At 36.4% G+C, this 27591-nt stretch overlaps 2 protein-coding genes and 1 long non-coding RNA gene across 10 annotated transcripts in view; 1 reads left to right on the forward strand and 2 right to left on the reverse strand.

Moving 5' to 3' along the window:
* The window catches only part of LOC146406370 (uncharacterized), a 50136-nt gene extending 47006 nt beyond the window's left edge, over positions 1–3130 (reverse strand). Inside the window, exon 1 of the long non-coding RNA XR_014811832.1 lies at positions 34–3130. This is a non-coding gene — a long non-coding RNA (uncharacterized LOC146406370). The remainder of the gene's footprint in view (positions 1–33) is intronic.
* Positions 3131–7911: 4781 nt separating this feature from the next.
* On the reverse strand, positions 7912–27480 carry DTWD1 (DTW domain containing 1). Of its 8 annotated transcripts, XR_014811813.1 has the most exons (7): positions 27395–27480; positions 26293–26421; positions 23159–23477; positions 19661–19804; positions 16891–17140; positions 9518–9878; positions 7912–8687 (listed from the first exon to the last, which is right to left on the reverse strand). XR_014811813.1 is itself a non-coding variant. In XM_003480370.5 (6 exons), exons 3-6 carry the CDS (start codon positions 23420–23422, stop codon positions 9631–9633), a joined length of 906 nt encoding a protein of 301 aa, XP_003480418.1. In that variant the 5' UTR covers positions 23423–23477; positions 26293–26370; positions 27395–27480; the 3' UTR covers positions 7912–9630. The 8 variants fall into 8 exon arrangements, 6 of the variants coding, with proteins under 6 accessions (XP_003480418.1, XP_084826769.1, XP_003480417.1 ...); XR_014811814.1 differs by having other exon boundaries at positions 26293–27480; XM_003480370.5 differs by having other exon boundaries at positions 7912–9878; positions 26293–26370.
* Positions 27397–27591, forward strand: part of FAM227B (family with sequence similarity 227 member B) — a 229275-nt gene continuing 229080 nt past the window's right edge. Inside the window, exon 1 of the mRNA XM_084970596.1 lies at positions 27397–27579. The gene's annotated coding sequence lies outside the window, so the exon portion shown is untranslated. The remainder of the gene's footprint in view (positions 27580–27591) is intronic.

Consider the following 27591-nt stretch of genomic DNA (forward strand, 5'->3'; position numbering starts at 1 on the left):
ATAGATTAGAAACAAACACTGAACTGATCTCACAGGAATAAAATCAAGATGTTTGCTGAATGGCATTCCTCTCTGGAGGGTCTGGAGAGGAATCTGTTTCATTTCCTCTTCTGGCTTCCACAGGCTGCACACATTCCCTGGCTTGTGGTTCTTCTCATCCCTCTGCAAAGCCAGCAACAGTGGGTCTAGTCCTCATTTCACATCACTCTGACCTCCTCTTATGTAGTCCTCTTCCACTTTCAGGACACTTGTGTTTGTATTCAGCCCATCTAGATAATCTGAGATATTCTCCACACCTAAGGATCCTTAATCACATCTGTAAAAGTCCCTTTGACCAGGTAAGGTGACACATTCATAGGTTCTGGGGATTAGGCTATGGACATCTCAGGGTGGGGGAGCATTAATCTTTCTACCACACCATCCCTCTGTCCTCCACTAATAGTCTACTTGCCACTCCTCCAGTCTCCACCAGCTACCCAACCTAAAAGCCAGTGCCTTAGGTTTTGGCATTTTATGTAACATGCCACCCCAGATACCAATTTCTGTATATGTTGCTGAATACAAGCACCCCCAAAAGTGTATAGTTTTAAAATAATAATCATCACAGGAGTTCCCGTTATGGCTCAGTGGAAATGAATCTGGCTAGTATCCACGAGGATGTAGGTTTGATCCCTGGCCTCGCTCAGTGGGTGAAGGACCTGGCATTGCTGTGAGGTAGATAGAAGACTCAGCTCAGATCTTGCCTTGCTGTGGCTGTGGCTGTGGCTACAGTTCTGATTCAACCCCTAGCCTGGGAACCTCCATATGCCACCAGTGTGGCCCTAAAAAGGTAAAATCATCATCATCATCATTGTGTATTATTTCTCACAGCTCTCTGCTTAGATAGTGTTGCTCTCCATGTGTGCTGGGGTCACTTCTGCAGCTACATTCAGCTGATCTCACTCACTCACTAGATGGGAAGGACAGGATCTGAAGCAAAGTGGCTCTCTGCAGTTGAGCCAGACTCCGAAGGAGCTGACAGCTGGAGGTTGCTGACCTCATTCCTTGCAGCTGGGCAGCAAGTGCTTTCTCAAATGCATATCTGGGCAGCCTCTATCTTTGCTTACCACAATGCACCCCCTTGCTCCACCTAAGTAGATTTCTCCATGTATATATCTAGGGAGCAGTTTCTACGAGAATGAAGAGGTCTCTTTTTCTGAGGGGAACTTAGAAAATAGAGGTTAGTGGGACAAACTGCAGACCCTACTGCTGTTCTAAGGCTGGGGAATACAATCAATCCTCATCATCTCCCCCTCTGCTATCAATTCTAGATTTCCCTCACCCTCCACTACTACCTCCATTGCCTCCACTGCTGTGGTTGGCTTACCTGGTGTTGTGACCCAGATCCTCATTCTTGGAGGGGCCTGAGTTTCTGCCATCATGCATTCTTCAGAACAGACTTGTTATAGCTACTCATTACAGTCACAGTTTAGGGAGTGTATCACATAGGTTCCACACTTACTCCTTTCCACCCCAGCAGTGAGTGTAAGAGTCAATATCCCAGGCAAGAAGGTAACTCGCTTTCTTACCTGGTGGTCTTTGGGTACAAAGAAACTAGAGTACCTAGATAACAGCTGCAGCTTATATTTCAATGAGATTTTTGCTACATTCCTTAGGAAAAGTATGTCCCCTTTAGGAAGTAACATGAAGAGTTCAGAGCTGTGGAGAAAGGAAGCACAAGTAGCATCCTAAGGGTCATCAGAAGTGATTGTGGAGGACACTTCTGCTTCCACTCTTGGCTTCTAGACTTGTACTTTTTGTATTGAGGCACAGTCTTTGAGCCAGTGAATATAACACACCTTGGGAGTATGGCACCCCACCCTTTCAGAGTATCACCTCTGAACTGGCATTTAGCTGTACCTTCAGCAAGTTGCTCCAATGCTCTATCAGGATGGCACTTTCTGGGTGATGAGATATGTGCCATTATCAGTGGATTCTGTGGATAAGGGTCCACTGTTGCACTTCCTTTTTGGCAAAACCATTTCTCTAGTTTCATGTAACATTATGTGAGATCTTATGCTAGTAAATCTAATAGAGCATAAGTACTCAGATGGTAGTACTGACTGAGGCTCTTTGGGTAGGAAAAGCAACCTCATATCTGGAATATGTGTCAAGGAACTTCAAGGGGCCTAATGTAGTCAACTTGACAATTGGTTTAGAGAAATGGTTTTATATTGGGGACTCAGCGTCACTTTCTATTGCTTGTAGGTTGGGCATTCAGCAGCAGCAGGAGCTAAATCGGCCTTGCTCAGTTGAACCCATGCTCAGTCTTCACCTCTTCCCCAGTAGACACTCCATTCATGTGCCCAAGTACCAGCACCAGCTGGCCAATGACTGAGGCAGGATGGGTGATGTCAACTGGACAATTTCTTCAGTATTCTTCATTGATTAGTGCCTCATCAGTAGTGGATGCTCTTGTGGGTGTTACATGTGAAACAGAGACCTGCACTGTTTATGCTTACAAGCAATGCCAATATGTCTATCCATAGGTCCCTATTCCAGACTTCCTGTAGTTGACTTAAAATATTTCTTCTCCCAGGACAATTACCAGTTCAGCCATTCAGACTATTCAGTTCTTAATGAGCTCTGTGTACAACTAAAGATGCCTGTTTTTTGCAGAGCATTAGTGGTACTTAGCCATCTAATTCTGCTATTCTTTAATCTATCTGTTCTCTCCTAAGTTTCAAATACTCAATACACTGCACTCACTAATTCATTCTCTTCCACAGGTAAACCCTCTTGTTTTACACTGGTGAAAGCTACCACTTTGAGCCAGGGGTTCCTTATGTTCCATGTGTCACGTGTGATGGAGTCCTCAATGGCAGCTCAGACCACTCCTGGGGACAACTGTCACAGCTGGGTTCTGTGGAAGATCCTGAGATGGAATGGAATTTGGCCAGAAAGATGTTTACCAGAGAACACCTGTCAAGGGAGGGGGAAGCAGCAGAATTGGGCAGGAAGAAGTCAAGCTGCAATGGAGGAAGCTCTGGAGTGAGTTTTGCCTGACATAACATGATGCATTGGGCTGAAATGGCAAGGCTTTTTTACACCAGCACCATGCTCAGTCCTCAGATTTAGGGAGGATGTGCCCTTAGGTAAAGTGTTTTCTGAAGCTGCTGCACATGAAATCCTGTTATCTGGAGAATTTCTGTTCTTCACACTCCCTGTGGCTCATCAGCAAGTCTTCCCTGGAAAGGGGATCAAGGCAAGCACCAGTGTCTAATCCATTTGCAAATCATATTTGTCTCTAACTTCAAAATATGGCCAGGATCTGACCATTTCCTACTACTCTCATTATCATGATTGCTCTTGTCCAAGCAAATATCTTTCATATGGACTACTGAAACAGTATTCTAATTGATTGTCCTACTTAACTCCCTACCCTCCTACAATCTATTTTTCAGAAAGGAGTCAGAATAATCCTTTTAAAGTATAAGTCAAATCTTGAAACTTTTGCTTAAATTTTCCAATGGTTTCATATCTCAGAGTAAAAGCCAAACATCTGCCCTGGTCTCCAAAGCACTAAAGATGTGCCCCCTTATCCCTACTCCTCTACGATCCTGTACTTTTTTCCCTGCCACAAATTGGTCCAGCTAAGCTAGCCTCCCTTGCTATTTCTCAAACATGCCAGTGTTGCTGCCTTAGGACCTCTGCACATACTTGTTCCCTCTCCTCAGAATGCTATTCTTTGGATTATTTGCATGGCTCACTTTCTCTCCCTTCATTCAAGTCTCTGTTCAATTTTACCTTACTCAGCCTTTCGCAGACAACTCTATTTAAAACAGTACGCTTTCCCTGCACCAGTCACTGATAGTCTCTTAACTGTGCTTTACTTTCCTTCTTAGCACTTATTACCTGATATGCTAGATCCATTACCTAGACAAGGCAACCAAAACTTTTTGTTGGATGGAAGAATAGATGAGTCCTGGGGCTTCCCTTTGCTGCTTTCTTGAGTCTCTCTCTTCTCTTGATTTCTTCTTCCAGTTTGCTGACAAACGTCCTCTAGTATCTTCCCAAGCATCTTTATCCCAAAGATAGGTAGGAGGTAAATTTTTTGAGACACTGTATGTCTTTATTCTATACTCATACCCAACTGATTGTATGACTGGAAATAGAACCCAAATCACTTTCATGTAGAATTCTAAAGTCACTGCCCCATTGTCTTCTACTTTTCAATATTTGGAGGAAGTCCTCTGACAACTTAATTCTTCACCTTTGCATGACCTGTTTCTTCTCTTTGAAAACTTTCTCTATATCTACGGTGTTCTGCAATTTCTGATGTTAAGCCTTAGTTTGTGCCTTTTTTTTTTTTATTATTCTAAAGACCTGTGTCCTTCAGTTTTATGAATTAATTTTTTTTTCACCATGATTCTCATTCTCTAACTATTATCTTGGTAAATGACTTCATGGAGTAGTCTTTAATCTTTTTTTTTTTTTTCACCTTCTATTTTCCATTTCTTTGACTTTCTGAGAAATCTCAAATGGAAAAAAAATAAACTTTATCCTGAGTTTAGAAATGACCTTTAGAAAGAAAACCAAAACAAAGTATTATTTTTGACTAGCTAGTTATTCACTCATCACAGCAGCAGAGTTACTGAATAAAGATACTGAGGTCACAGATAGTAAATTAATCAGCCAAGTGTTGATATGAACATTATAGTAAAGGTGAGTAAATTTTCTCAAACACAATATTCTATAATACTATGTAATGAGAAAAATACTATTTACTATCAACTATTTACATATAAAACAAGATTGCAGTTATCAGAGACTTGAGGAGATAATATGGAAATACCATGATTAAAAATAATTTGGAGAATAGTGCTTTAGTCCATCTTGACTACCCAGCTTGAAGCTCAGTTTCATGATTACAATTATACAAGTGTATTTGTAGATTAATAAAGTTTACGAATAGACTCATTCCATTTAGCTAATACTATTTTTTGTGAATTTATAGTAACCAGTATACAAATAATCTCCAACTTTCCCCTTAACAACAAAGGGTAATGGCTAGTATAAGCACTATTATCAATAAATGTATTTCCCCTCAAGGTTTTTATTAAATATGATATAACATGTAGTTATAACTTTAAGGTTCAAATTTATTTGGAACTTATCAACTTTCTATTCATATGCCATAATTTGTCTTCCAACTCTTGTATTAACTCTTTATTTTAGATATCACATTTTTAATTTACAGCACCTCTTTTCTGTCTATTGCTTGTTCTCTTTCCTACTATCCCATTCCTGCTTTGTGAATACAATAAATTCTTTTTTTGAAGATATTTAGTCTTTCTTTTTGTTCTCTGCTTGTCTTTTTCCTTTGGAATTCCCCCCTTTTTGTTAATTGGGGTCCTTTCTTAAATTTAGAGGCTTTCACCAAATGTTAACGATGGTCGGTGATTTTTGACTGGTAGTGTTCACTGCAGGCTCATTAAGTGTTTAGCCAAACTTTACACTTGGGTCTTTTAATTGTCAATATTTGGAGACAAAATTTTGGTAAAATTATCACCTGCAGTAACATGGGAGACGGAAAATATACCTGATGCACATATGGCATTAGGTGAGATTTTGAGGTAGAGTTTTGAAAAAATAAGCTGGTGCTATTAACTGCAATTTAGAAGGTACTCTAAGAGAAAATACTACTAAAACCTCAAAAATAAGGACGTGGGTATGCAAACATTATTGAAAGGGAATACAGAGTCCAGGCCAGAAATTGAAATTTTCTTGCAGTCAAATGTGTGATCGTTAAATATAGCCTTTGGACAAAAACCAAGTCCAGACCATTACCATGGCCTCAAGGAAAAGACCAAGTAAAGGATGTAACTATACACTCATTTTCTATAACCTCTGAAGGGATAAGGGGATGCCTTTCAGTTGAATCAAAGGACTACTAGAAAGATTAATTAAATGATTGATATGCTCAATAAATGCATATCTCTACAAACTAAGCCATGAGTGCTTTGAGCATCTCAGACTGAACTAGTTAGTGAGCGTTTCTCTAATCCTCTTCTGCTGAAGTCTTCTAGACCTTTACTCCCATATTTGGGTGAACCCCAATTCTTTATAAAACCTCTCTATTCATAAAGTACTTGTAATGAATCTGCTTTATTCACCAAATACAGACTAAACCACCTGGCTTCTCTAGAAAATAGAGCCTGAGGCAAAAATTAAATCTATTGCATAATTAGAAAAGGCAATCCAGGGCGGTGAGAGTAAGGAGGAAAGGGAAAGTAAGGCTAGTAAGGATTAGAAATAAATGCAAATTGATAAATTACTGTATAACATTTGCTTCCTCTTTTATAAAAAGCCATGAATAGACACTGCTGATAATCTGGCAAGTATACTTGCTTAGCTATATATGGTACAACTCTGGGCAGGTGGTGGAAAACTGTGCTTCAAAATAGTCCATCAAAAGAAGGGAGAGGAATTTGTCTGAAAGCTTCTTCTAGTCCATTGATCCAAGTTTTCCAGACAGTTTACCTCACTGCTCTTCCAGATTGCATCACCTAGTCCTTTTGACAATCACTGGGGAAACCCTGTGGCATAGTGCTTCCCTGAGTCCAGAAGTATTGGGATGGGGCCAGGGATTCTGAGCATGTGGTAGTGACCTCAGCATATGAATCGCTCAAGTCTGCCGGTAGTGTGTCACCATGTAGGGTTGTAACTATGGCAGAGAAGATGGTTGGTAGCCTTGCAAAGAGTAGGACCAAGAATCTGATAAGGCACTTGAGGAAGGTATATGATACTATATCCAAAGATGAGATATCTACTGGCACAATACTATCTATAAATCTTCAGCAGCAAAACAAGGACATGGCATCCCTTGTTCACACATATGGAATCAGAAAGGTGTCTGTTAGGTGGTTCTGCTGATTTTGGCTGAGATGGTTCGCATATTTGGGTGATCACTGACCATCAGCCAATCTAGACAGGAGACAGCTATTCCACGTGTGTCTCACCCTCCAGTAGGCTAAGCTAGATGTATGTGCTTATGGCGACAGCAATAGCACAAGAGTTAAGTGGAAATACATTAGATGTTTGGAAATACATATGGCCCCAAATCAGTGAGAATGTACTTCAAAGGATCATGAAAAAAATACCATGAATCCAGGGAGGAGTAAGGAATAAGGGTCATTTTTTAACAGTCTTTCATACCAAAGGAAAAACAAGACAAGTACAGACGATTCATTGTTCAGATAGGTATCACTATTATTTGGGAGGAAGAGGTTGAGATTTTTCTGGCCTTAGTTATAAATTAGGCTCTTATGAAGTATGTGGGTCATCTTTCTTACTTACGACAGCTGTAAGACAGGGCAAATGAGTTCTCCCCCCCACCACCTCTTTTATATTTATTTGGTTTGTAGAGCCAGTTAAAATGGCAATAGTTTTTGGCTCAGGGAAGTTCAAATTTAGCCCAGAGAAATCCAACTTTGGCCCTGCTTAAATCAATTCAGGCCTTCCTCTGTTCCCAGGGCCAAGTTCTAAACATAAAAAAAAAAAAAATCCATTTTAATCCCTTTCTTGTAAAATAACTGCTAGCCAGTTACTGCCTATTAACTAAGAAGCAAGTCAGCTAGTTTATTTGGCTAAGACTATGGTGCTAATAATATTCAAACCTTATATAATCCACATTCATTTTAATGAATAGCAAAATAAAATGGTGACCTCACTAAACAAAATCAGAAGTTCCAGATTCTAGATAAGATTCTATCACTAAATAGTTGTTTGACCCTATGGGCAAGTTACTTAATCTTTTTAGGCCTTAACTGCCATGTATACATTAATCAGGAACTGCTTTAAATTACAATGTTTCAAATGTCCTATTTCTACAGTATGATAGTAGAAATTACTAATTAAATTTAAGAAACATTAACTTAAAGAAAAATGTTTATTTCAGGACTCTTCAGCATTTTTATGCCGTGCCTTTTGAATCTCTAAGAGGGGAATATAATGTGCAACAAACAATTTTACCAATAATTTATTTTTTCATAAAAACTTGTGTCCCACTGAATACACTTTGTGGAATGTACTGTTATTTGTAGCATTCACATCGATGAATTTATCAGTCAGTGTCCAAAGAGAGGGCAACTTCAAATGGGACACTTGAAAAAAATACATTAAAACAACTATTTACAAAGGTGTAGGCGGGTTTAGGGAAACCAACAAAGTGTAATGACCTACCCTGGGGCTAGTAACACCTGGGAATCATTAGAAGGGGTAAAAGAGAAAAGAACCACAGGGAGGAGCAGGGGCACAAAATTAACTGGAATAACTGATGAGAAGGGATGCCTGATAGGATGACCTTCAGTAAAGGACACAGCCAATCCATGGGGACCTGAGAGGAAAGGAGCCAGGGAAATAAACAATTTCATTTTCCTTTCAACTTCCAACTTCCTGCTGGTGCTTCCATTTGCCGAACCCAAGCAAAAGCCAGTGGGCAAGGAGACCTACCTCACAGAGCAGAGAACAGAATGGGAAAGAGTGAAGGGTGGATTCGAAGGGAAGCAGCAGCTATTCAGCACAGTAGGGCTCCATTCATAAGCAGCTAGATTAGATGATTAAATGATGTCCTCAGGACTCAGTCTTTTTCTCTCTCCACTCTTGTTTTCTTTTGCTGGCTTCATTCTAAGGCAAGGTCTTGCCACCTGCAGCACAGATGTCACCAATAGCTCCTGGGTTATATACATCATGCCTAGTTCACAATTCCATAAAATAATGAAAAGGGTAAATGCATTTATAGCACTTACTATATGCCAGGTGCTGTTGAAAGCCCCTTAGATACATTAACTCAGTTAATCCTTATCATAATTCTAAAATAGCTACTGTATAATCTTCTCTTAGGAAATAAAGAAACTGAAAAATGGTAAGTGGAAAAGGAAAGCTGAGATTTAGATTCAGATAATTTAATCTAGGGTCTGTGCTTTTAACCACTGCACCATACAGCTTTTTGAGAAATAAACCCCCTGTCCTACAGCAGCCCTATCACTTATCGAAAAGGATGCTGGGACATGTACTCATCCCTAAATCAATCACTAGGCATTTTGCTTGCCAACTGGGTCATATGTCCATCCCTGTGACAGGACATGATTGCTAGCTATTTCTCCCTAAAAGATATGCCAGGCAATTGAAAAAAGTAACAAATGTCCATCACAGACAGTGTGGATTTAAAGAAACAGCCCTAGTGACTAAAGCTACAATTCCAGTACTACCCGTGTTTGCCATTAATTAACCTTAAGCAAATTACTTGAGGAGATTCTGTGAGTATAGGTGGGAAGGATATGAAGATCACTAAACAAATATCTAATTACATAGATATAAATATAACAAACTATCATATTAAAATATAATAGTAAAATTTGCTCAAACTTGAGCAAATTTACTTCTGTAATGAATATTTTGGTCCACACCATCTCTGAAAATTCCCTTAAAAATAACTTCATTTTTAAAAATACGAATTAAATTAATTAAGCCTTACTTTTTCAAGTTGTCTTACAGATATTACACATGAATATTTCCTAGGAATAAACAAAGCACAATTATGATTTTATTGATTGCAGCAAAATAAAATGACATAAGTGACATTAAAAACTAATGGGTAATTTTTCTTGTTTCCTTGTCTCCAGGGCTTTTGGCATTCTTTATCAACTGGTGCATAAAAGAGTAGAAAAATAAAAGATTATCGTATTGTCCTTTGTATTTCTCTTTTAATACATCAGTATGATAGTCTACCAGAAAGTAGTAAATGGCTTCAATTGTGGAAAGGAAGGTATCTGGCTTTCCTTTCTGATGGCGCCAAAAGCAAGTTTTTCTTGTTTTCAACTCGACTTGTAGCAATCCTGTCAAAAACAAATAGGAGAAGTATAAATATTTCCTCTTAACCACAGGGTGTGGTACAATAATGATGATTTTTCTTAATTACTTTAAGGATGTTCTTTAACAGAGCACAGATAAATTCCTTCAATCCCAATTCCAAATAGAATATTTTCTCTAATGCATTAAGGGATATACAAGTAATATAAAACAAAGGATGAAATCTTATCCATGATAGCTATCTTTAAATCTTAAACTTTGTAGGGTTAAAAGTAGTTAACATTTAAGATGGTCATCTCTTTCTGTCTTCTACTTAACAGTGTCTATTAATATTTTAATCTATGACAGGTCTAAATTTACTGGTTCTCAGAAGTGTTTCATTTTCTGCCAAACTGACATTTAAAACATCATTCTAAAACTCAATGAGACTAGACAGGCAAATTAATGGTTCTTAATACTGTTAAAACTACTTCTGGATTTTCACTTTTTGGCTATATCTTCATGAATAGAATACCTAGAGCTGTTTCATTAGCTTTCACATCTGTGTTTCAGAGCCTCAAGGAGCTGTCTGCAAATGCCTTGCTCCTGCCTGTATATTTAAAGAGGAAATGACTCATGAAATCAAACAATAATACTCCCATCTTTTATAATTCAGATATCAACACACAAACTGAGAATGCTTTTGGCACCTTAGATCTTAGCACTCAAACTCACATTATATTTAATTTGCTAATACTTTTTAACAATCATATTTTATTTTAAAGTGAGAAATAAAAGTGAAGAAGGTAGTATCAAATGAGCCCACTGACCCAGATTAGTAATCTCTGGGCCAATTTTTTCTGTCACACTTCTAACAGCTAACAGCTACCTAAGAAATGTGGCAAGGAATGATAAGAGATAAATAATATGAAATATATTAAGATATTAAGAGATATAGAGGATCAAATATATATCAAATAGGAATTCTTTAGGAGATATCAAAGAGAATGGAGGAGAAACAGAATTTAGAGATAATGCCCATGACATTTTCAGAAACTATTTTTAAAAATGCAAGGCCATGGATACATGACATAATGCATCTCAATGAGGATAAATACAAACAAATCAGTGCCTGGATCCTTCACATAGTAGTTTAACTGCAAAAGAGCAAGGATAAAGAGAAGATCTTAAAAGTAGCCATTGAGAACTGGCAAATCATATACAATAGAATGGTAATCAAAATGACAGGACACTTTTCATTAGCAGCAATAGAATACTGAAGACTCCGGAATAAAATCTTCAAAGTGCCAAGAGAAAACAACTGGCAATCTAAAGTTATCTATCCAGCAGAACTATATATCAAGAACAAGAATGAAAAACATTAATAGAAACAAAACCTGCCAATAAACATATGCCAACTGGAGATCTAATGAAAGGAATTTATAGAATATATTTCAGAAAAGACAGTCTGACTTATAAGAATGGTGAGCAAAGAAAATGGTAAACATCTATGCAAATCCAAAGAAATGCTGCCGGTATTAAAGAAAAACAGTAAGAATATCTAATTTGTGGACTGAAAATAAACGTCAAAACAAAAAATAGTTGAGACGATAACAATGCCATTGTAAACTAGGAGAATATGTGTTGTAGTAAGTCCTCAAGTGCTCAAAAGAAGAGATAAAAATACTGTTTGACTTTGAATTTTAACTTACATGTGCATAATACAATCCCCTAAAAGAACCAAAACAGGAATACTAAAAAATGGAAACATAAAAATAAAAATTCAATCAAAGAAAAACCAGAGCAAGTAGAAATAAAATGAAGATGGTAGAAATAGATCCAAATAAGTCAATATCCACAGCAAACATAAATACATTAAAACCTGCCATTTAAAAGACATTGATTATCAGAATGAAACATGACAGAGATGAGCTCCACAGGGCTTCCATTCAACACTGCACTGAAGGTCCTAGTTAACAGAGTAATACAAAAGCGATAATTTAATTAGATGCATAAGAACTGAAAAGGAAGAAACATAATTGACATACACGGAAAATATTTTTTAAATCTATAAACAAACTATTAGAAACGTCTTAGGCGAGAGAGGATTTTAAAAGGACACACAAAAGTGCCAAACAGGAAAGACAGAAATTCTACATTAATAATTTTGGTCCCTCAAAAGACACCATAAAGCAATTTAAAAGATGAGCAACAAACAGCAAGAAGATATCTCAGAACGTTATCTATATTCTATAATATACAAAGAATTCCTACAAATCAATAAGAAAAGAAAAATAAAACACTAGAAAAATGGGCATAGGTATTTCACAGAATAGGACATGTATATGGCCAAATAAGGAAACAAAACGATGCTCAATCCAACTGATAATTAGGGAATGGCAAATTATGACCATGATGAAATACCACTTTACACCCACTAGATTGGTAAAAATCAAACATTTGCCAATACAATGGTGGGAGGCATTATGAATCTATGGGAACTCTTACACATTAATGTGAGAGTATAAATTTGTATACCCACCCTTTGGAAAACAACTGTTACAGTCTTATAAAATGGAACATTCCCATAAGAAACAACCCAGCAGTTCCACTTCTAGGTAGGTTTCCTAGAAGAAGTTTACACATGGGCAGGAGTAGTAGCACTGTCTGTAACAGCAAAAACTAGAAACGATTCAATTGTTTCATTAACAGGAGATTGAATAAACTATAGTATATGCACACAATCACATATTACACAGCAGTGAATATGAATAAACTATAGCTATAATCATAACATGGAAAAATGTTAGAAATAAAATGCTGAGTTTAAAATATGAATCCTGAAAAAACAGGTAAAAAAAAAAAAGCAAAACTAAATAATTTAAAATAGAATATTTTTCAAAAATTGAAGTACAGTTGCTGTATACTATTATATAAGTTACCAGTGTATAATATAGTGATTCACAATCTTTAAAGGTTGTACTCCACTTTTAGTTATAAATATTGGCTATGGTTCCTGCATTGTACAATATCTCTTTGTACAATAAAGTAGCTTACTTTATGCCTAATAGCTTGTACTTCTTATTCCCCTAAGAAGGAACTAAGCACTTCTTACTTCCCTCTCCCCACTGATAACCATCAGTTTGCTCTCTATACCTGTGAGTCTGCTTCTTTTTTGTTACATTCACTAGTTATATTTCTTATATTCTACACATAAGTGATAGCATACAATGTTTGTCTTTGTCTGGCTTATTTCACTTAGTCAAATGCCCACCAAGTCTATCCATGTCACTGCAAATGGCAATATTTCATTTTTTATAACAGAGTAGTATTCTAGTGTGTGTGTATGTATGTGCGTGTGTGTGTGTACCACATATTCTTTATCCATTCACCTGTTGATGGACACCTAGTTTGCTTCCATATCTTGACAATTGTAAATAATGCTGCTATGAACATTGGGTGCATGTACCTTTTTGAATTGGTATTTGCTTTTTTAAAAAACATAATTCAATATAAATTCCAGGAGTGGAATTGTTGGATTACATGGTAGTCCACACTGTTTTTCATAGTGGCTGAACCAATTTACATTCCCACCAAGAGTATACAGGTTATCTGTTTTTTTTGATGTTCGGTTATATGAGCTTTTTATACATGTTGGATATCAATTCCTTATCAGTTGTATCATATTTTCTTCCATTCAGTAGGTTGTCTTTTTGCTTTGCTGATAGTTTCCTCAGCTGTGCAAAAGCTTATGAGTTTAATTAGGTCCCATTTTTTTAATTTTTGCTTTTATTTCCTTTGCTTTAGTAGATGTATCCAAAAAAATATTGTTGAAATTTATGTCAAAGAGTGTTCTGCCTATGCTTTGCTCTAGGAGTTTTATAGTATCTGGTTTTACATTTAAGTCTTTAATACATTTTATTTTTGTATATGGTGTTAGAGAATATTCTAATTTCATTCTTTTACATATAGCTGTCCAGTTTTCCCAGCACCACTTACTGAACTAGTGAATGCCAGATTTAATAATCTGAACTCCCTCCCCCAACAAAAAGAAACCATCCTTCCCCATTGCATTCCCCTAAGCCTTCCTATGTTGAATCTTTGAGAATGCTATGCTTCAACTTGTAGGCTTAGATTTTATGATTAAATTAGGTGCTCAACCATCAAATGTTTTATTCTGACAGAAGTAAAGCATCTGCAGTTATTTCTCTACAAAGTTTGGGAAAACAATATGTTGCATTGTTAATGAGATGAAGTAGGAATGCAGAAGACTGATTCTTGAAATCTGTTTATTTCATATTTTGAAGGAATTAAGAAATCCCTTTTAAAATTTTTGATGTAGCACAGAATTGAAATATGGTACTTTCTATGAGACCTGCGAAGGAATAACAGGAATTTTTTTTTTGTACAAATGTGATTTTTAAGCCTTAAGCAGAAATGTGGACATTCTAAAAACAGATTTGTACTGTATGTCAATAATTCCCTTCATAATGTTCTCTGTTACCACTTATGTTCTTCACTTGATCCTTTTAATTACCATATAAAGTAATTTAAAGAAAAATGGCTCAGGTAAACCTTCAAAACTAAGAAGTAACTTGCTTCTGTAACCATCCAAGGTAATATGCCAGGAAGTACTCCAAAGAGCAGGGCTTTAGGGTTCCATTTCGTTATTAAATATTAGCAACAAGGCTGCAGGCCTTACACTCTGACATCTTTCTCTCTCTCTCTCTCTCTCTCTCTCTCTCTCTCTCTCTCTCCCTCTCTCTCACACACACACAGACACATATACACACAATTTTTCTCTGTCTCTATCTCTCTGCCTATCTTTCTCACACATATACAAGCAAGTACACACATAATTAGAATGACAAAGCAATCTTACTAACATGTATGCTGTTCTTAAGAGGTACAAACTACATAAATTAAGCTTGTTAAATCTAGTACTGACACTTGTTTTAGCTTGGAACTTACACAAGATTCCAACAAGTGTCATAAACTTTCTTTTATAGATTACGTACATTTTTAACAACTGCCTGGAAGAAGCTCTTTCAAGTTGAAACTGTTTTGGAATCTGTCTACTACCAACAGGGTCAGCTCTCTTGCTTTCTCATCATACATGGTACACAAATAAAGCTATCAAAGAGCTGGAAATAAACCTAAAGCTTTCAGAGAAACTACTGAGAAAGCCTGAGGAAGTGAGTAAGGTTTAAGGGAACAAGAGAGGTGATATTACCCCCTGTTTTTCATATTATTAGTTGTGTTACTTGGGCAAGTAAAGCAACACTTTTTTTTTTTTTTTTTTTTTCTTTTATGGCCGCACCTACAGCATATGGAAATCCCCAGGCTAGGGGTCAAACTGGAGCTGCAACTGCCAACCTAGGCCACAGCCATGGCAATACCAGATCCAATCCTCATCTGTGACCTACACCACATCTTGCAGCAACACTGGATCCTTAACCCACTGAGTGAGGCCAGGGATTGAGCCAAAATGGGAACTCGCTGAGCCAAAATGGGAACTCCAAACAACTTTTTTAAACCGTTATTATTAGAAACTAAGTTTTTCATTCAAAGAAAAAAAGATATAAACATAAAACAAAAGAAAGTAATGTTAAATCTGAACTGGAACTATTCATAAGAACTCATAATATATAGCTACTTATTTCTCTTGGCTCTGTCCACTGAAGCAGTGACATCTAAGCAGTAATAAAGTTACCAGATCTTGGTTTCTAATATCATTCCCCACTAAAAGAAACATAGTTCCTTCAAATGATTAATTCTAGGTCTGGGGCAAGAAAAAAAGTACAAGTGAACTTGGGACATCCTGTTGTACCAGAAAGACAAATAAGGCAATGCTACAAGGACTTGAAATTCTTCTAATGGCAAAATTTGAGATAATTTGGGCATCAAAAAGAATACAGTCATAATAGATTATAATATATTGAATTAAAAGGAAGTCCATAAGACCACAGTCATCTCAAAAAGGGGTCAGGATAAAGGAAAAAAGAAAATCTCTTCTTTACATAAGAATGCCAGCTAACAAATGTAGATGAAATAATAATATTAAAATCTCATCATTTTGCAATCCTTAATGCAATTACTGATTTAGGCAACAGTCATCAATAAATACTAAAAATCACTCAGTAAAAAGCAGTTGGGAAATAGTTTACAATCTCAAAGCATCATCTTGCAGATTACTACTAATTTCAATGAAGAAAATAAACTTTATAGTGGAGAGATCTGGCAGTCCTGACTTTAATCAAGGAATTAAAGTTATTGGCAATAATGGAACAACTTACATTATATCCTCCTGATTTGATTAATCATTATATCCTCCTGATTTGATTCAACTTTAGCTATGAATAGGGTAAACATATAAATCATCAGCTAAGCAGCTTCATTTCTGAGTGTGAAAGGAATGTTATTAATAATTATATCAAAACAATAGATATAAACTGGAATGTTATGGACAAACCTAGATTTATCCTTACATGAAGTATCCTCACAAAAATATTTAAACTGCATCTAATATTGAAACATTCAGATAATTGAAACATTCAGACAATTGGACCTGTCCTCTTCATACAAGTCTAAGTCATGAAAAACAAAAACAAGAGACTGTTCTATATTAAAAGAGACTAAAGAGACATAATAACCAAATGGAATATAAGTTTACATGCTGCATCAGAGGAAAAAAAGCTACAAAGGACATTTTTGGGTCAATTTATGGGCTATATATTAGATATTACAGAACTTTTGTTAATTTTTGTAGAGTGATGATGGTATCACAGTTGGGCAACTATTCTTAAAAGATGTACACTTAGGTATTTAAGGGTGATATGTTGTAAAGCCTGCAATTTACTTTTAAATGGTTCAACCAAAAATATATATAATACCCAAGTATACACACACATATATATAAAACAGAGAAGGAAAAATAAAACAAATGTGACAAAGTGAATGTGTATTCAATACAACCCTTGCAATTTATTTATAGGTTTGAAGTTTTCTGAAATCAAAGTTGCAGGAAGGAACAATCAAAAAAATACATTTTTTTCTTACCTTGAAGTCTCTCATCAGAGAATATTTTGTTTGTTTGGTTCCAGGTACTGTCTATAAATACAATTTTTTTTAGTGGTGTCTCTTTGCACTTGTTATCATTCAAATCCTGTTCTTCAGTTTTCTTGCGTTTAATGGATGGCTTGTCAAGGTCATCATTTCGGCTTCTAACACCATTTTCAATCCGTTTTTGCAGATGAAAAGAAATATCTTTTACTGAGACAGACCTAGGTCCAGGAAAAACAAGTGCAACCTAAAGCAAAAAAACTTAAGTTAGTAGTATGCCATTGTGATCTTCAAAATTAATAAATTCTGATTTAAAACTTTAAGAGAAAAAAATATGTTGAGTATCTGAGAAACAAGCATTGTGTTCTATTATATGTGCTTCTTTAATATGTATGGTAAAATTTTTGGCGTCTTCTCAGTCATTTATAATCATTCTATACTACCTAGAAGTATTCCTTGACTTCAAGTAAGTTATTCACCCATTGATATAAACCAAGTTAATTGTACCTTAAATAAAAATCGAAACCCTATAATATTTCATAAGATAAAAGGCAAAGTATGGGTTACTTTGAAAAAGAATCACTGAAAAGTGCTCAATAATTAAATACCATAATCACCTATATAATAAGCAAAGATAAAACAATGATACAACCAGAGCAGATGAGGAATGGTATATCAGGACTCTATAGCCATTACTGATGGCAGGTTTAAATCATATAACTCTTTGTGACAGCAATTTGGCAATTTAAATCAAAAGTCTTGAAATTTTCATACCCTCTGGTCAAATAATTTCACTCATGGGAATCTATCTTAATAAAACAATTCTAGGAGTTCCCATCGTGGCTCAGCAGAAATGAATCTGACTAACATTAATGAGGACACAGGTTCAATCCCTGGCCTTGCTCAGTGGATTAAGGATCTGGGGTTGCCATGAGCTGTGGTGTAAGTCACAGACGTGGCTCAGATCCCATACTGCTGTGGCTGTGGCTTAGGCCAGCAGCTACAGTGCTGATTCATCCCCTAGCCTGGGATCCTCCATATGCCACAGGTGTAGCCCTAACAAAACAAAAAAATAATAATAATAATTCTAAACATACATATACTCACAACACTCAGAATATCTGTTAAACTGTACTTATTAAGGTGAAAAAATAAAACTAAAAATATATAACTTTCCAGGAATAATTCTCTAATTATGGTACTCTCTTTCAGCATGTTTTTACTGAGAACTTATACACTGTTAGTTTTTCCAATGTATGCACAACTCCTGCCACAAAGCAGGCACCCAGTAAATATTTGTTAAATAAAGAAGTGTTGATAGAATCACGGTATTTTATTCTCCATATTTTTCCCCATTTCCCAAGTTTTCTTTAATAAGCATGTATCATTGCTAATATGAAAAAATAAATATTACAAAAATAAAACTTAAAATCTTGAATTTATAAAATTCAAACTTAATAAAATTTTTCAGCCATTCACAATGCATGCCTATACTTCCCCATACCCAATTGGTAAAGTTCATGGATTCTTAGTTTTCTTGGATTATAAGCATATCACGTCTTTTTATATTACCTGTGTTCTACTTAACTGACGTGATACCTTGTTGACCAGAGAAGGAAATACAAATACATTCCTAGATCCAAAACTCAGTATTTACACTTACACTTACAACTGTATTTACACTTACAACTGTGTATTTACACTTACAACTGTGTATAATTCAACCAAAAAATATAAATATACTGATAGGAACAGGAAAACTTTTTCAAGTTCTTTCTCAAACAAATGAATATTAATTTTAATTTGTTTCTATATTAACCATACCAACAATTATTCACCCAAGACTAAAAGGATTTATATAATTCTTTCAGAAGTACTCAAGGCCTAATTTTTTGAGATCTATTGCAACATTACTTTTCAACAAGGCCAGCTGAAAAAACCAGCTGTCACTACCGTAACAATTTCAACTATGCGAAAATCAATTAACAATCTAGACATGAGGAGTTCCCATCATAGCTCAGTGGAAACAAATCTGACTAGCATCCATAAGGATGCAGGTTCCATCCCTGGCCTCGCTCAGTGGGTTAAGGATCCAGTGTTGCCATGAACTGTGGTGTAGGTCACAGATATGGCTCGGATCTGACATTGCTGTTACTGTGGCATAGGCCAGTGGCTACAGCTCTGATTCGCACCCTAGCCACGGAACCTCCATATGCCGTGGGTGTGGCCCTAAAGAAAAGACAAAAAAAAAAAAAAAAGAAGAAGAATCTAGACATGAGCAGGGAAGCAGGGAAGTCCTCTGAGTAACCAAAAGAAATATGACTAAGGCTATATACTAAAGCTCTTAATTTAGGGAGAATTTCTAAAAATTCTTCTTAGTCTTTCTTGTTTTGGAGAAACAGCAACATTTGTACTCTGGTTTCTCAGTCTGCATCATTACACTATTAAGAGTAGTATAGGCAGAAGAATGGAGAAAGGTGAAGAGTAAAAGTAGGTCTGAATACTGGCAAAGAAGAAAAACCTGAAGAAAAAATGCAGACAGACAATAAAAAGTGGGAAGACAGACTTAAAAAAGCCCAACATCTAAGACCATTTGATCTTTGAAAATACTGATAAAGTAAACTGTATGTTCTTTAAAGTTATATAAAGTTAACCCTAGATCATTAAGTAAAATATTAAATTGTGGTTCAGTAAGTTCAGAAAGGCAATGAGTTTAAAGTTCATTTTTAGATTCAGTGTCAAGAGTTGTAATAAATGAGCTGCCTACTTCATGGTCCTTTTCTTCATATTCTGGAATACAAGGATATGTATAAATATTTACAAATTCAGGTGCTAAGAGTTTTGCATGTATAGCAGTGCTTTTGCCATCTGTTTCATTCGGATGCTTAATGATGTCAATCTTCAATGGAAGCTAAAATTTAAAGAAAAAAGGACAAATGAACAAAACAAATATAAAAATTCTAATTTTTATGTTAATAAAATTAGCCTTTAAAGTTTATATAGCAAGCTCACACTAAATTCCTATAAGTATACTATGATTTGAAAGCCATACTTTTCTAGAACAGAATACTAAGAATGGTTAAGAGTCATAAAACAAACATAAATTTATTCCTCAACACTGTTAATCATGTACTAGAACAACTATTTTCAACTCATTTAACACATAATTGTCTCTTACAACAAAGTTCCAATATCATTTTCATTTTAGTTACAGGGGCATTAAGTCCTGTTCCTTGCATTTCAACATCTGTGCCATGAATGTCTTTTATAATTCCTATAAACTTTAGGTTTGTTAATTTTACAATATATTAAAGGGAAATACAAGTTTGGGCAAAAGCTTTGGATCTAAATTTCAGGTTAAAATTTTGTTCCTTACACATCTTTTGAGGTTAAAGGTATTATCTTTTATTGTTAACATCATGATTCTCAGCATGATCAACAGCATAATTATCAATTGGAAAAACAGGAACAGAATAGTTCTAGGAGGTAACACTTTTTTTTTTTTTTTTTTTCCCCAATGGCTGCACCCACTGCATAAGAAAGTTCCCAAGCCGGGCCCTGAATCTGAGCCACAGCTGCAATTGACACCACAGCTGTGGCAATGTAGGATCTTTAACCCACTGTGCAGGGGATGGAGCTGGCACCTCTGCAGACTGGGTTTCTGCAGTCAGATTCTTAACCCACTGTACCACAGCAGGAACTCCAGGAGGTACACTCTTTATATAAAAAATAGCTCTTTTCAAAATCATTTTGCCTATTTTACTTAAGGTTTTATTATTTAACTACCATGAATTATGCCCTGTTTCTATGCTAAAATATTATCTTGCAAATTTCTTGATTTAGACTTTTTTCTATTTTGTTGACTTATTTGGTTTTCAGTATAATGCTTGTACAAGTCCTGCATTCTGCCATAATTATGGAAATAAAAGCCAAGTCATAACACCCCCGCCCATTATATTAAGAAACTCTCTGTGAGATGGATCCTTCATTGCAGAGTTCAAATGAGTTATCTGTTATGATAAGCATCTTCCAGCTCCCAGCCCACACTAAAAGGCAAGATTCTAGGTATTTATCTGGGGCACGTAGCTATTTTACTATGGAGTACAAAACTATTTTTCTTGTTTTTTAAACCAGCTTTATTAAAGAGATAAAATTGCTATAATAAACTGCACATATTTAAAGTGTACAATCTAATTAGTTTTAACATATGTTCCATCTTTGAACTCATCACCACAATAATGAACATATCCATCACCCCCAAAAATCTTATTGTGCCTTCCTCCTTCCTCTTTCCCCATCAACTACCACAGCCCTTAGGCAACCGCTGATCTACTACCACATTAGATTAGTTTGCATTTTCTAGAATTCTGTACAAATGAAATAATAAAGTACTCTTTTCATCTGACTTCTTTCATTCAGAATATTATTAATTCCAGAATAATTTTTTAAAGGGGCAGCTGCTATATGCTACTAGACGATCCCAACTGGACATATTTTTTCAGGATGATTATGAGGAAAGAGGATGGTATATACCTTAGAAGGACCATAATAGTTTTCTTTCTTTTTTTTTCCTGCTGTGGTGTGCAGCAGCTTGATGTGGGATTTCAGTTCTCAGACCATGGACTGAACCCAGGCTGCAGCAGTGAAAGCACGGAGTCCTAACCACCAAACCACCAGGGAACTCCCCACAACAGTTTTCAATCTAGGGTTTCAAACCCATGTCTCCTACCCTCCCATTTAGGCCTCGTGATCATTTAAAAATTGGAGCCAATTGCTTCAAATCATCACACCAATTTCCAGTTATGGAAAATTTACCGTTTAAGTAAACAGTTCACAAATGACTTTACATCAGTCTACTTCTGGCTTAACTCTACATGAGATTTGCTCATGATGCTCAGTCCCAGCTGACACTACATTCCCTTCCCCCAGGGTCTTTCTATAGCAGGTCATTGTCAACCCAGGGAAGGCAGGAAAGAGGAAAGAAGAGAAAAGAGCAGATCATGGCAATGTATTCTATTACTAGCAAAACTGACTTTCTTATATGGTTGATAAGGAGAGCTGAAAGTTACAAAGGCAATCACCAACATTTCTGATCAGTTTTCAACCTGGCTATGAAGATGAAATGATTCAGTGTACTCCAAAACTGTACTCTGAAATGTAATGTTCATATAAGAAAATATGAAACTTAGAAAGAATTACTGTCTTCAAGCTCTGCTTTTCTAAGGTAACTATGAAGCTGACTGGCTTCCATGCTTAACTTATTCTTGGCCAGTAAACCTTCAACAGCCTGTAAGAGTGATTTTAGAACTTTGAGGAGGCCATGGACTTGCCAAGGTGACATATATGCTAAACTTCAAGTAAAAAAATATGAGTGTTCAAGTATTTTTCTTACTTGAAATTTAAATGAATCTTAAAATCAATACATTAAATATTTTAAAATATAGTTACGACTTATTTTCTTACTGGCAAGTTCCAGTGAGTCTGTGCGTAGGATTTAGTCTCTCAAAGTCCTAATAGGCAGTAGTCAAATTTCACACAATATCTGATTTACTCCTATAACTGAGGTCACTATTAGACAAGTTAACATACACATAATAAATTCTTTACATAGATGTGATGGTCTATAAACTTTTTACCTACACAAGAATAGTCTTGGCAAAAAAAAAAAGTAGAAGGTAAGCAATGAATTTAAATCAATGTCTTAAATCTGGCTTCAAATCACTATACTTATTACACAGCCCAATAAATAGGTCTTAGTCTTTTCAATTTTACTTTAGTTTTGGTCACTGATATGTACTCCATCTCCAAGTATAGAAAGGATGGGGCTAAGCTCATAATTTGCCTAAGCAAAAATCAACCCTAGTTCCTTCAGAATATGTTTTCTCAAAGAGCAGTCCAAGACCCTGAGGTGGTTTTTGAAGCACCTTCATGTGGTCTCCTTCAACTTGTTTCTTACGGTATTCACATTTACACTACATTTTTTCTATGTTGTAAATGAATTCTAATCACTACTAAGAAAAAGTACATGATTTCATTAAAAACAACAGCATTAATCTCAGACACACATTTGGGCAACATGTGTCTCTTTTTCCAGAAACAAGAGAAACAAATAGGTTTACTGGCGTATAAGATTAAATGATCTATTAATATAATTCATTTTCATAATGATGTTATTTGTCAAGCTTATCACTTACACTAGAGTAGGTACATATGAGCTGTGTTTTTAAAATCTATTTACCTACTTCCAAAGAATTAAATGACCAACCTTTACATGTGGTATCTGTTCAGTAGGTACATTCTCAACTGGGACATAACAGGTATAGCAGTAAAACATTCTTGAACCACCACACTTAAGACATTTTGATCTTCCATTTTGCTGAGCTTTTTGAAGAACTTCTTGAGATGCTAAGCATAAGTTTTGAAGAGGATCTTCTGCAGCTATGGAAGTAGTTTGTGACTGTTGTATTTCCACAAATTTTGAATTCTCTTCTTCCCTTTCTTTGAGAAATATATGTGTATTCAGGGACATTTTTCATTCAAATCAAAGTTTAACTTCTATTTCAAAAACACACATCATAGATGCACTAAAAAAAAGTGAGGGGCAAAATAAAAACAGAAAAGATTTTTACTGTTTCCATAAAGAAAATTACTCAATTTAACTCACAACTGTGGGCTGTTTTCAGTACTTATAAACAAATATTAGTAAGTTTTTTAAACAACTAATTTAGCATGCTTTGAAATATAAAATTAAGCAATAAACTCAAAACAATAAATTATCCTTTTAAGCTATTTATTCCATAAAAAATGGAAGGTTCTCTCCAGAAAAATTATTCAAATATAAAGTTTCGGTACCAATAATCTATTTTTCAGTGACTATTTTTGTTCCAGAAACTATAATTTTGTTTTGAACTGGAATGTAATGCTTTATGTTATTATCAGTGTATTCAACCCTTACTATTCAAGTAAGTTATGACTTTTAACTGATATTACATGACATCAAATCTCAATCTGAACACTAATGAAAACACAAGGTCCCAGTGAAACCAGTAATGTTTAGTTGGTTATGTTCTAACAGATGTACTCTTCTTCAACTTAAAACAAACATAAAAATATAACTAAACATCCATTGAAATGAGAGGCATTCATTACCAATTATAATTTCTAAATTTCTAAAATATTCCAAAAAGTGAAATATATGCCTATATTTATATAAAGTGTAATCTTACAACTGTTAAAACTGTACAGAGTAACAACAATGTTCACCAACTAAGAATTCACACTGCTATTCAAAAATACACACCATTCAGATTCTGCAGCTGTACAGATAAAATGTGTAAAATAACTTTCCCACTTCAATATTTCCTTCAAAAAAGGATGATTGTTGCCAAAACTGTTATTCAAATACTCTGTAAGCACAATATGTTTCAAAGGAGCAAAGAGACTGGGGCCCTTTTGATTTGATATGCATTCCAAAGCTGTAAAATGATTCTCATATTCTAAAGCCTTATGGCATTGTGGTGTTTAACTATGAGGCTCCAGGCACTCTGAGTACAAATACTGACAGGAAAAACGCTGTGACTGCAACAGGAAACTTTCTGTGGTCTCCCAAATAGAAAGTGAACAAAGAGTCCAGTGGAACATAATATACAACATAATTTACTAAGAAGTCAGTGACACTAATTTAATTAACTCATCAGGAGCTTTTTATAGATTATAAACCCCAGGGAGCTTGAGACCCAAATGAAGAGATTTGAAGAAAAAAGATGTTGGTCACTGAAGGAAAAGTAAAAGATACTTCCAAATTTACCCAAGGGAAAAGCCAAAATACCATAAATATTTTTGACGTGTACTGATTAGATGCAGGTTTACATTTTGGGCTGCTCAGAGAAAGTGATATTTGAGACTGATGGGTCAATCCCTTCTCCTTACCTCACAAATGGAAAACATTATCTGTTTCTGACCTTCACTCCAAATCATCTACCTAAAAACGGCTTTCATCTTTGCCAATATGCCCTGAATGATGGGAGAGGGCAGGATATTAAGCTACCACCTTTTCTTGAGGCTCAAATCCTTTTAAGATTGCAAGAGAGTTTTGGACTTTATCTCTAGAAAATGCACTTAAAGATGGAATATTTTGCACACAATTTCAGATGGTCTGCAGGTTTCTAGATTCCATCTACAAATCTAGGTAAAGAAAGAAATCCTGGCTAAGATCAAAATTCATTCCAAGGACAGAAGCAGCCTTAAAAGTCTGGCAAGAGATCCTGTTAGTCTCCAGAAGCTGGCCAAAGAAAAGTCACCTCTCGAGCCAAGAGAGGTCCCATCACTGAACTTGAGAAGCTAATTGACACCCAAATCCTCTTGATTTGATTTGTTCTGGTGTTGCCTGAGGTTCTTACAAACATTCTTAGGCTGTAATAGTCTAGAGTTATCCAGATCATGGGACTCATCCTAACATCTGGGACTCATCCTAACAAAGAAATCGAACTGGACTAATTCACCCTAACTCCATTTCCCTGGGTACTCCAGTAGCTATTGAGGGGTTTGCACGTGCCACCATAGGGTCTAGGCATTGTGGAGAGTTATGCAGTTTCCAAGGTGGATGTCATGAAAGACAACATGATTGCCTGACATTCAATAGAAAACTCCTGGTAAGTTTTTTTACAGCCTCAAAGTGCACTCCTCCTGAGATGCCTCAGAAATATCCCCCTATATTTTTGCCTTCCTTCTATCCATATAACTAAATTAATATTAGCAAAGCCTTATATAAAACATCCCTCCTCTACAAAATCAAACAACACAAATACCTTGAGACAGTGAAAGGGAAATGTCTATGGCTCCTCTCCTTGCCTCACCTACTTCTCACCTATGGCTGAGGTGGCTACAGAAGAGGCCTACAGCTGTTAAGTCATGGGTAGCTCCTTCCAAAGGTCTCTAAAACTGTACAACCAGGATATCTGTCTCAACCTCACCAACAGCCTGTCTCTAATATGTACACATCTTCTGTTGCAAACATGATGACTCAAAACCTTCCAAACATGCTTGTTAACATCAAATACGTGTGAGAAATACAAGTGGAGTTGTGGGGGTAATTGAGAAAACATAAAAACACTTTATTCCTAAGATAATAACAAATATGTTTACCTTACTGGTGTACCCATCGTTCTACAACTTGGGGTGAAAACAAACCAATTTTTTCTCCTTCTACCCTCTTTACCTCCAAAATTAATTGCACGAGCAAGTTCTATCAATTCTACCTTATACATAATGTTCTATTTTTAGTCTCAAAGTCAGGACTCTAGATAGCCCATGGCAATCTCTTACACCTTTTTACTTTTGTGTACTTATTACTGGTTCCATATATTTAACACGGAAAAACGTACTTTAATTTGGAATTACCTTTTCAGTGAAGCTATCCCTCCTAGCAGTCAACTCTCCAAGAGCATAATTCTTGACAGATCTTCCTTATCCCTGTGTCTTATGCAGCATGGAATTCAACAAATACTTGTTAACTAAATGAAAACCATTCTGAAAAAGAAGCATCCATTATGCATCTGCTACTGAAGTATCTGATAAATCTTTACAGGCCATATGCAGCCTAGCAGAAATGGCAGAATTGCAAAATTTTTTTTTGGTGGGGGTGTTAAATAATAAAGGAAAATTAACTCACTTCCCAGAGGAACATCATAGAAAACGCCCCTATCCTGTACTTCAGACCTATTCAAAACTAGGTAAAATCCACTTCATCCCCCCCCTCCCCCGCCAGAGTATTTTTAAGAACCAGGTCACACATGCACAGGTCCAATACCCATTTTTTTAAATCCAAGGTATCACCTTCTCAATACACACTAACAACTCCCCACCCACCATGTGGTAGACGGTCAGTCTTGTCTTAGTTTTTCATGGTACACTAGGGTTCCAACAGAAATAATTCTTAAATATTGTGGTTTTGAGCCAAGTGGCGACTTTATTATCCAACTTCGTGGAATTGGCAGCTTGCAGTGTTAACATTCTTCCTGACTTGTACTACCTTCCCAAGAAATAATTCAAACATAAGGAGCAGATTTTTTGCTTATTATGTAATCAAAATTTTAGTATTTTAAATACACTGCATGGCACGCTGTCTACCAAGTTTCTTCGTGATAATCAATGCCCCGCAAACCACTCCAACACTAAAAAATAAAGAATAGACTTCCAAAAGGACTAACTTTTCCTGGACAGACTTTTCTTGGGGTGGAAAGCACTGAAAATAATTGTTAGGTGAAAAAAAAAATGTTTTTGGAGAAAAAATTCGTACGCCTTTTCCCCAAAGGGCCCTGAAGATCTTAAAAAACGCAAGCGCCCGAGCAGGGACCAGGGCCCCGCTCACAAGCGACGCTCCGCACGACCTCCGCTACGGCCCTGCCAAGGAGCGTCCACTCCGGCAGCTGCCCCGCTCCGGCCAAACCACCGGTCCCCAGAGGCGCGGGGCGGGCACGAGGGATCGCAGTGGGACTCAGACCTGCACAGCCCGCGGGTCGCCGCACAGCTCCACGCGTCTTCCGCTCAGCCCGAGCCGGAGGCGCGCACCCGGCCCCGGTAGCAACTGGGAGCGGCGGAGCGCTTTCCGGGCGACACCAGAGGGAGGAGCCCGGCCGTTGCCAAGGCGGTTGCTAGGGCCGGGCTCAGCCAGCCCTGAGGGCGAAGGTAACGGGTGGG

Source organism: Sus scrofa, chromosome 1 (genome assembly GCF_054392235.1).
Source record: "Sus scrofa isolate SSC_HxYL_T2T_F1_AM1 chromosome 1, Sscrofa_HxYL_maternal_Yorkshire_Landrace_v2.0, whole genome shotgun sequence".
In the NCBI taxonomy this organism is placed as follows: Eukaryota; Metazoa; Chordata; class Mammalia; order Artiodactyla; family Suidae; genus Sus; species Sus scrofa.